Source organism: Alligator mississippiensis, chromosome 1, assembly GCF_030867095.1.
Source record: "Alligator mississippiensis isolate rAllMis1 chromosome 1, rAllMis1, whole genome shotgun sequence".
Classification (NCBI taxonomy): domain Eukaryota; kingdom Metazoa; phylum Chordata; order Crocodylia; family Alligatoridae; genus Alligator; species Alligator mississippiensis.
The window spans coordinates 252,288,566-252,299,388 of NC_081824.1; the positions used below are offsets into that span (position 1 = coordinate 252,288,566).

General features: G+C 40.1%; 1 protein-coding gene across 2 annotated transcripts in view; it reads left to right on the top strand.

Annotated features, from left to right (window-relative positions):
* Positions 1 to 10,573, top strand: part of SLC22A15 (solute carrier family 22 member 15) — a 56,699-nt gene extending 46,126 nt beyond the window's left edge. For both annotated transcript variants that reach the window (XM_019476332.2, XM_014603964.3), the window contains exon 12: positions 1,272 to 10,573. In XM_019476332.2, coding sequence (XP_019331877.1) covers positions 1,272 to 1,358 — 87 coding nt within the window. In that variant the 3' untranslated portion in view covers positions 1,359 to 10,573. The remainder of the gene's footprint in view (positions 1 to 1,271) is intronic.
* Positions 10,574 to 10,823: the final 250 nt, after the last annotated feature.

Sequence of the window (10,823 nt, forward strand, 5' to 3'; positions counted from 1 at the left end):
GAGAATAAAGAGGTTTAAATGCAGTTCTCCTTTGACAAATGGGTTTTACAGATCTTAATTCTATCCCAACATAGACACGTTGCTTGGCACAGAACCTTTATGAGATGTGAACACAGCATATAAATGTATGTTTCCCCCAACCTCAGGTGCTGTAGAAGCCAAGGGTATGAAACTGCCCACCAGCACAGCTACCTCACCATTGTCCCTTTTACAGCAGTTTCAGCATCTGTGGCACCTCTGCTTTTCCTTGATACCTGGCACGCTGAGCTTTTTATAGTTTGTGGTAGCTTAGTTGTAGTTGCTGCTCCAGTTGTCCTGTTAGTTTCTAAAATCTTCTAGATCCTTGGAGTCTTTCTTTCACTTGTTTAGGCATTTTTTTTTTAATTCTGCTGTTCTGGCCAGTTCAAGTTTTGTTTGTTTGATTACCATGTCAAATAAACTTGGCACGTGTCCTCAATCTTATTGTAATAACATCCATGTAGGAAGATGTCCACAACAAACACCAGTTACAAATAATTAAGGATGGGAAAACAGAAAGGCAGTCTACTTCCTGAGACTACTTCTAGTAGTTAGAGAGGGTTGGAGACACTAGACAAGTATGTCTACACTACATCCCCACTCACCTAGTCTTGTTTGCCAACCCCAGAATGCAGTGGTGAAGCCACACCAAAGGTGGTTCTCAAGCATGGTGGAGTTTGAGGCCTTGAGTGACTGTGAGAAAGCCCTCTGAGCAGCCTCACTGGCACATTTCCAGGCTTGACACATGCAAAAATTGGAGCAAATGTGCAGGGAACATGCATGAGTGTCTCTTCCCAGACATGCTGGAGCATGGTGTGGAAATGCCCAGTGTAGAACAGTTCACAGTCACGTGGTGCAGAAACATTTCTGTCAGGAAGCTTTGTAGCTCACTAAATGAGAAGTTTCCTAGTTAGTTTTTTTTTTCCTGCTTGCACCTTCGTCTTCCACTGGTGAGAGCAGAGAGGTGTCATCAGGTGCACCATCACTTAAAGAATCCAATGAGATATGGATCCAAAAGCCACTTACTTGCATCTGAGAAGTCTGAGTAATCCTGGGCAAGTCATTAACTTTTTGGTATCAGTTTCCTGAATATGTATAGTGGAAGTTCTCACTTGCATCTCAGTAGGGTTGCATTGCTTCATGTTTATAAAACATCAAGATGCTCTGAAACGTGCTGCAGAAAAACATTTTTGGGGGTGTGTGAAATTTGATGCCTGCTGAACATTAAGCAAGTATTTCATTTTTCTTTCTAGTCTGGAGACAGAGACAGCTCTGCAGGAAGTGGAAGTGAGGATGAGGAGTTTTATGATGCTGATGAAGAGACCCAGATGATCAAGTAACAAGAAGAAGAAATGCTCATTTTTATGCCTATTTTTTTACTTGTCCAGCCACATCTGCCTGTAAGAATTAAAAACATGAAAAAAGGGACCATCCGCAGATGGATGCAACAGGGCAAGTGCCTCTGCTTTAGAAGAGTTAGAGTACTGTTCAAATTCATTACGTTTATTTGATTGGTGACTACTGCTGATTTTTTTTTTCTCGCACATGAGAAACAGTTAAATTTTTGCGGCTCAGAAGTATGATTGCAAACCAAGTCTGAGCACAGAGGTGGTGGCATAAGGTATTTCTGAAACTTGAAGCATTTGAGAACTGATCCACCTTTTGGGAAGATTGCCATTTCACCTGTTCCTATTTTTTTCAAAGTGAGCTCATGTTTTTTCAAGGTGAGCTCGTTTGAACCAACTTAAATCCAAAAACTTGAAAGCTGTCACTAGATATTTTTCAGACAGATAAAACCTAGAGGATTTAACTGGTGACAGAAGGCTCTCTGTGCCAGCCCAAGGGGAACAGATTTCTGACACCCTGCACGTTAAGATGCCTACAGCACAGCGGGGACATTGAGCTTATGGAATCTGTGCAGGTTCTACATACACATACTGTCACGGAGTTCCAGAGTCTGGAAGATGTGGTGCTGTGGGATGGGGTACACCAACAGCTGACAACCTATATTTAGTTGTGGTAGGTGGAGCACTAGAGGGACCATTGAAGGTTGAAAGGACCAGCAAATTAGAATGGGCAAAAAAGCTTTAAGGGAACAGAAGTCCTCCGTAATACTGATTTATTCTCCCTGCATCGGTCTCCCAAATCTTTCTCTCCTATTCTTTTGGCTGTTACAAACACAGATTTGCCATGTCTGTCTAGTTTTAGGACATCTCTGACCTTCAGTTGCATGTGTTACTTTTGCTGCTTTTGCCTTGTCTCCACTCTGCTGTGTAAACTTGAAGGAGTGTGACTTGTCTTTCCATTGCATTTAGTGAATGTCTTTGGGGTGGTAATTTAATTGTGAGGGCACAGTTTAACTAGCTGTTGTGTTACTGTGGTCTGTCCATGATTATAGCTAGCGGAAAATGACCTCTACGATGGCACAAGGAACTGTAGTTGCTGCCTCTGCAGACTGCTGCTAGTATCTTGGAGGTTATTTGAAGAAGGCTGCTAGTATTTATTTTAAAGTTTTGTGTACAGGTAAAGTTCTTTGGAAGTGGCTTGTGCCGACTTTCAGTTGGTTACGTGACCTTGCTGAGGGAAAACTATTCTCTTTTTTACGGTGATTTTAAAAGTGCTTTATTAAAGATGTTGAGTGTCTGAAGTGTTGCCAACTAATAAGATGAAGTCTTTGTGTAACAATTCAGCATTCCTAGAGAGTTGATTTTTATGTAATTCTTGGCAGTTGCTGGCTCAGATTTCATATTAAGGTGATTGCAAAGAATGTGTAAGGCTATTCTTTGGAATATAGCACTGGATCAGGCAATTGGGAAGAAAGGGCAGTTACTGAACCTATCGAAGAGTTAAACTCAAGCAATACTAAATCAAACTAACACTTTAAAAAAAAAAAAAAAGCAGCCTGAAGTTTGCCTGATCAGAACCTGTAAAATGGAACTTGCTACAGTCATCCCCATCTTGAGAGTAGATGGCGGTCTCCAAACATTCCTGGTTCCGGCATATAATGCTTCATTGTGGTCTGAACAGATCCTCTACTGAACCAATCCTATGAGCAAATTGCAGAGCTGTAGCCTCTACAGCCAGTACTTGGTAGGGAAGATCAGGGCAACTACTGACCAGTATAATCACACTGGGCCATTTTCAGGTTAATTTGGTGTCTCCCCTCTCTCTTTGCACAGCTCTTCCAAATGTGATGGCAAAATTAATAGAACATTTTACATTTTAAGTCGTCTGGATTTTCTTTCTTCCATATTTAGCTTTTTTTTTTCTTTTTCTTTTTTTTTACATAGGAAGATTACTTGGAGTGAGGTTCTTGGGACTGTTAGTAAATTTGACTCTATTTTTTCAATATGTTTTCTTTAGTCTTACAGTTGCATTTTAAATTGCAGGGATGTAATCTGAGGAAAGGTTTCTCTCTAGTTTCTTGGTGTGGCTTTTGACTTACAATGGTTCTAAATATATGAAAGCTGCTTAGAGAATGTTAATGCCAAACTCAGGGGTTGTATCTGTGCGGTTGTAAACCTTTGTTTATTGGGGAGTAATTTCCGCAGTGTACTTCCTGACTCTGCCTGGCTTTGGGTCGGATAGTAGTAGTGACTCTCTCATTAAACTGGGGCTTTTGGCCTTTCTGGTAGTTTGGGTTTTATCTTTGTGCAAAGGCAACCCAGCCATATGAAAGGGCTGAACCCAACTATGAATGGGAACCCAGCCCTGGGAAAGAGTCATTTGCGTAGCACTCCCCTGGGAGTCCACATGGTTATAACAGTTCAGCTTAGGGGATCTCTGCAGGATGTGCTTCAGCCTTTGTGACAGTTTTCTCTTTACTCTGAAATGTATCTCCATTTCATTCAAGTACTTCTATACTTAAATGGTACACACACAATCACAAAACTGAGGATGAAGGAGATTTTTGTGCTGAAGAGATTAACTGCACTTTTTGGAGACTTATGTTCATAGTCTGTACCCCATGTTTGTACCATTAGAAGTTGAGATGACTACCTTCTTTATCTGTGTCCTACCCTTTTCCACCATTGTTTTTATTAATGCTTACTTTTTTCACGCCAGTATGTCGAACTGTCTTGTAGGCAGAGTCCTGTTTTAGCAGATTTCAGTCATCTGCCAGCAGGATTTTAACAAAGAGCACTTCAACTTCCCCTCCACATGCTCCATATTCTAGGTTCCCTGGTGATTAGCAGTAGAGTTCCCTTTGAAAAGCTAACTTGATACAAAATGACTTTCTGCCACTGACCCTTAAAGAATAATTGTTTCCTTGTGCAGAGTGTTTGTAAGGCATTATAACATCAAATATTTCTGTCATATTTAGCACTTGTTGGGCACATATGATGCACAGAATTCCATAGGATGTGTAGAGAGCATGTGGTGCATAGAAACTTGACCAGTATTAATAAGGAAAAGTCTTCTAATGGCAACATATGCTATTTTCAAACTTTGCAACCTGTGCCTATGTTAGTTAGATACCTGAACCATAGCATTTGGGTCTACTCCACCGCTTCCAAGTACTATTTAACAGTTCAATACAGACCCAGTTTTGCTTCTTTTTTTGGTTGTGTAGCGCATATTCTAAATCTGCCCAAGGAAGCTATCGGAGTTCCTGCTAGCACAGTGGTAAAAATATTCCTATTATAGACAATAAAATAACACCACTCATGTAACAGTTGTACTATAATATCCTTTGACAGTCCCCAGCCTATTCTTATCCATTCCTTTGCTAAGTTAATTTTCCATGGAAAGTGACCTGAACTGCTTATTGTGCTTGACACTGGGCACGTCTATATATTCATTAATGTGCCATAGTTACTGTGCATTCAATTTATTACTTGTATAATTGAGTACTAAATCAGTGCAGTAACCAGCATTACTCTGCAGTAGAGTTGGTACGTGCTTTTTTATTGAGACTACTGCACAGTAGCCCAATAATACTACGCAGTAGCTTATTAGCACTGTTTCTGCTGTGACGTGCTACTGCACATTTAACATCTTGTGTAGACACACCCACTGTGTAGGAAACGTAATTTTGAAGCCAGCTTATTTGACGCTTGTGTGATGGAAAAGAGTGAACCCTTCCTGAGCGCAGCTACCAGTTAACCTCTCTTCCAGAAGGACCCATTCCTTCTCAGCTTCTTGTGAGGGAAGCTGGGCTGCAGTGGGAACAAACCTGAAAAAGGCAGGGATGTGTTGGGTCAGGAGACAGATGAAGCAGAGCATAAGAATCAACCAGAGGGGAAGAAGGAAAATTAGATTGAAGCACTTCACAGGGAGGTAAGAGGGCAAGGAGAAAAGTAGCACCTGGTGATGTGTGAGGGTCCTTGTCATTCTTTGCCTTGATATACACTCCTTCCAGGTCTTGTAAAAGTTTCACCTGGTTCAAAAAGTGGGTTGGTACTGTTCCAGTTTCTTCATTCTGGGGCTGAGTTGGCATAATTCTTTGCTACTGCTGTATGAGGGAAGGATTAGTTCGCAGTTAAGATGCAGTGGGATTTGGGAATAATGGGTTGCTTCCAGACTTGGCTTTTCTATCAAATAGCTTTGTGACCTAGATCACTTCTGTTTCCCACTGAAAAATAGGGTTTATGATGATCTTAGTGTCACGCTCCAGCGTGGGTTTTTGAGACTACTCATTACAGTTTGGAAAGCCTTTCAGAATCATCTGAGGGAAAGTGCTGTAGAAACGCACAGACTCTCATTTGCTGGCTTCACTGCAGAAAGACTAGCATTTCAGAAATACCTCTTTCTTATTGTGTGTTATACATCCAGCAGCGTGCTGTTCCTCCACCTTTCTGAAGCTAACAGGACCTCCTCTTTTACATTATTTGGTTCCCTAAAATAATTTACCATGTCTTTCCTCCTTAACTAGCTATTTTAACATAAAACTGGATCCCAGCTCGAGGTGATTTAAACAGTAATCGGGTGCTTTGTAGACTCCCCCAGCAATTCTCCAGCCAGTGCAATCTGACAGACTGCATTAGTTGGAGGTTAACCAGTGTGTAGTTCAGGGTGCTGAACAACTGCATAGACAGCTTTTCTAAAGGCACATAAAATTTGCCTAGAATGGAGCAGACTGCAGCTAGTCATCTCCTCAAAGGTACGATTTACCCTTTGGGATCAGGGGGCCTGTACAGAGGTTAAGTATAGAGCCCATGCTCTTTATTGGGCAGCAATATTGATTACAGCTATGAAGTTGAAAGCTGTTAATGGCTACAGGGGCTGTTAACCAGTTTGTACTGCCTTAATGTCAACCCTGCACATCTCAAGATGACCCTGCAGCCCATAAAGACTACAAGCAAGCCCTGCTTAGATCAGGATGGGGCATTGCACAGTTGTCTTTGCTGTTGAAGTCAGGGGCATTTGTGTTGCAAGATTCCATGGAATGCAGTCAAGACATCCTGTGTCTAGAAAGTATTGCTCAGATGCCTGCTTATATTTACAGTATCTTCTATCTGGAGGTTTTGGATGACTTTGCAGAAGAAAGTTATCCTTGTTTTGGTGTTAGGAGGTGGGAAATGGTGTGCAGAGAGTTGAAATGATTATCCCAGGGCTGCAGGAAGCGGGTAAAGAGGGCTGGAATAGAACTCTGGTTTCTTGAGTTTTCTGTTCTAATTTGTGGAGCATGCTGACTTAGGTTAATATTTTGCTTTTACTTAAGGAGGTTCTGCTATTTATAGTTCTTTCCACCTTCCCATTTCAGTTTCTTTAATCATGCTTTGAAAATAATAGGTCTTTGGTGCCAGTACATCAGCGTTGAGTCAAATTCTGGCTGGCAATACATATGCCAAAACATCTGTGAGAAACATCCAAATGGCATGTTGGAAGTTAGTAGGTCCATACATACCTACACCTGGTCCAGGCAGGTGTTTATGTATGGCTTTCCCCCTGACTCATTCTGTTCAGGATCTTATTACTCTGGTTTAATTGCAGGGTTTAGCAGGCGGAAGAAAAAACATTAGATACCAAATATAACAAATATAATAATAGCAACTGTTTGGTAAAGGTGTATTTTGTATTTTGTTCACTTAAGCATTTGCAGAAGATCGTTCTTCACCATATCATCTACAGTGCTTTGTCCAGTCTTCAGTAGCTTTCAGAACTGATTTTAAGGTTGCCTCTGAGAGGCAGTCTAAAGTTATGAAATTCTGTGTCCTCTCTCCTATGATAATGTTTTGTATGATCCTAAAATAGCTGTGCTAATTGCAAATCTAATAAAAGGTACTAAGACAAAGTGTAAATGGGACTAGGTTTATACTTTTAAGTGTACTCAGTCAATTTAGACTGGTTCTATGTATGAGCAATACCATAGAATCAAGGTTTAAGTAATTGCCAAGTATTGTTTTCCTGGAATGAAACAATCTAAAACTAGTTCTTTCTGTGTTTATTTGGAATTCAGCTATGTGACCTGATGAAACCAGTGCTTACTAGCATCTCCATGGAGCTTTTGAACACAAGGAAGAACTACATTTATTTGCCTATTTTTCATGGCTCTGGGCACTTCAACTGTTGTTGTTTCTGAAACCCTTCTCATTGCTTGCAGAGATGGTAACTAACCAAAGAGATTAGTATAAAGATTAAAAACAAAGTGTAGAATTTGCATAATTGGAAACACTTCTGTAACGTATGCAGAAGCCTCCAGGGTCTGTTTTGGTTTGAGGTTGCAAATATCAGTGCTCACTCCTAAAGATAAGAAGAAACTAGATGAGATGGTTCGTTGGAACGTGTTGCACACTCATCAGACTTACAGTATTATGAACGAAAGGTCACATGGAGTTCATAGAATTCAGTAGATAGTTGAGCTGGCACAATCAGTTGGGTACAAAACTAAACACTGAATGTCTAATTTTCAAGTAGGACTCATAAAATAAAAACCCTGTGATTTGCAGTGTTTGGCAACAGACATGTAGGCAGCTAGAGGGACTTAGGGTAGGACTTGGTCACCCTCAATTTCCAAAAAGTAGTAATTGGTCTTAAAATCAGAACGAAGAATAAAAAAAATGGCCTGAATCGAGCAAGTCTCTTTGTGCAGCTGCCTGTCCTTGATTGCCAACATTGCAAGGAGTAAATTGAGTCTGTAATTAACATTAAAAAGTTACTGAGTCCTTCCCTTTCCCCTATTATGCTTTTCATTTATACGATTCATAGTCAAGCAGATGATTCTAATGCCAGTTATTCCAATTGTACTGTTAACATAATTGTACCTCCAGAGCTACCATGGGGCAAGGCCTTGTACAGATCTTTGAAATCCTTGAGGTGCTGCTCATAGATTTTGGCCTTGAGTTGGTTTAACTGGTGAGGACTAGGTTTGGGAGGAAGTCAGCCTCAGGTTATAATTTCAAAAGAACAAAACTTTATGGAAACAGTCAATATTATCAATACATATTAAAGGGTACATTATACATTTTACCGTATACAAAAGAAATGAGTACTATTGGCAATGTTAATAAAGGAATCTATTTCTATCCCTGAAATGGTCTGTTTCGAATACTTTACATGCAAGGAAAGCCTAAATCCAAATCTTTCTTCATGTTGTTAGTGCTGCAATTGCAGTTATTGTACAGATATATTTTTGCTTATGACTACCATTTATATTGCACTACCTGCTGACCAGTAGCAGCTTTTACTTTCTTGACTTAATAATAATTTATTTTAAGCTACCTCTTTCCTACTGAATTTTATATTAAAGAGACTTTAGGAAATTGTAGAACATAAATTATTTGTTGTCTTTTATTTATGCTGCTAGGAATCCTATTGCTTAAGCCAAGAGGGAAAGGACTTTTGTCTGTCTTTTTAAATGTTTTTTTTTTTTAAACATGTAATGTGAATTGTAAATGACAACTGTAATTGAAAGACTTATTATTGCAGTGAAATTGCACATTTTTGAGCCAATATATTAGAATGGCTGAACCACCACTGGGGGTTTATTGACCTTAAATGAAGTGGTTGATACTTAGCTCTTCTGAAAATCTGGTCTGTGGGGTGGAACTTGGTATAGTAGTCCTTCTTTGCAGCACTGTGTAATCTCTCCTTATCCTGAGCTCTTAAAATACAGATAATTGTCCCTGAGCACATGAGCCAGTATCCAAAGCCAAATTTAGCCTTCGGTTACATTTATGCAACCCATTGATTCTGGCTTAGGACAGAATTTGGACCATAGCTGGCACAAAGGAGGAGCTGATGGGACACACTTTCTGTCTTTTCAGGATCGTGAGACCACGTTTGGTCTCCATAGAACTTCAATGGATTTAAGACGTGTTGCACTTACTTCCGGCAGGGTTGAATTTGATCTTGCAATCAAAAGTGCTTGTAATATGAAAGGCTAAAAGATGCCTGGGCTGGAGGGTAATTATTTTTGTATGTTTAGCTGCAGAGCCAGGTAGAAGGCTAGAGATGTTGGTAGTAAATAGTAGTGTTTGTGTATATTTAAATCATTGACTCAGCTTGAGTACTGAATGGGCCAGGCCTTTTAGCACAATGTGGGAACTTAGGGGATTCAGAAGTCTTTTGTGAAGTGCCATTTTGAGATCACAGCTGTATTGCTAAAGCTGGTGATTTTTAGAACTCTGTCCAAGAAGTCACCCTTGTTCAGGCCTAAAAACATTAGTCTCCCGGAAGTCAAGTTGTGGTGATACTCAGTGGGCAGTGGTGATACTCAGTGGGCACTGCATGAAACACTAAATGCTCAGTGGACTAATTCTACTGTGTGTTAGTGTGTCATGGCAAAAGCCGTGCTAATGAACTAATATGCAGTAGAATTAGTCTATTCTGCATTAGCGTCACTAAAAATGCATGCGCCAGTGCTGCTGCACAGTAGTGCTAGTTACCGTGCACTGAGTTGGAACCTGTTATTACAGACTTAATGCGCAGTAACGATGGTGCATTAATGCAGTTGTAGTCATGCCCAGTTACATCATGTGACCTTGTGTTGGGTCCATCTCCTTTAAGACATTTTTGCCACAAATGACTAAGGTGTTAGCTGTTGTGACAAATGTAAAAACAATGTTCAGAACACTAAGACCTCTCTTCTGCCCGGGCTGTTTGTGTTTTATGTGCACATTGTTTGAGCTGTAGCTGCTAGATTTCACTGGAGCTCTGCAAGGTAAAAATCAGCAGGTTGGCTTCAAGTGTGGGACCTTTTGGAATGACGGATTTTTTTTTTTAAATTAATTATCCTAATTAAAATATTACATGTTTACCAGGTATATTTCACTTTGAAATGGAGACTGGGGAAGCCCAGGTAGTAGAATTCAGCCAGAAATCGATATGGTGATCTCTTTACATTCTGGAAAAAGTTACTTGCTTCTGAATGATCTTTTGAGCATTTTAAAGATGTTCTTCTTTTAAGATTTTTGTAGACCCTTCTCTGCCTTGGCAAGCTAACTTTTAAGTGATTTGTAACAGCTCTGAAACTGCCTCTGTCTCATACAATTCATATGATGTCTTTGTAACTTATTTTGTGCCTTTTCTTCCTCCCTCTCTCTCCCCCACAACTCCCCGAGGCAAAAATCTCTCAATAAAAGATAAGCTCTTCTGGAACATTGCAAACCTATTTTATTGTACTGATTTGCTTTCCCGAACCTCTTTTTTTTTTTTTCCTTTTCCAGAGGGTGAGAAGTCATCTCCTAATAGAACAGATATTTATAACAGACTCTGCAGGATGAAATTGACAAGGTAGAAAGCAGGTCATTTTGGAATGGCAGTGCCACAAAGCGCCTGGGAAGCTGGGACTGTCAGAACTAATCAATATATCCCACCATATCTATCACAAATCATTTCTAACAAAAACAAACAGGAGCCAG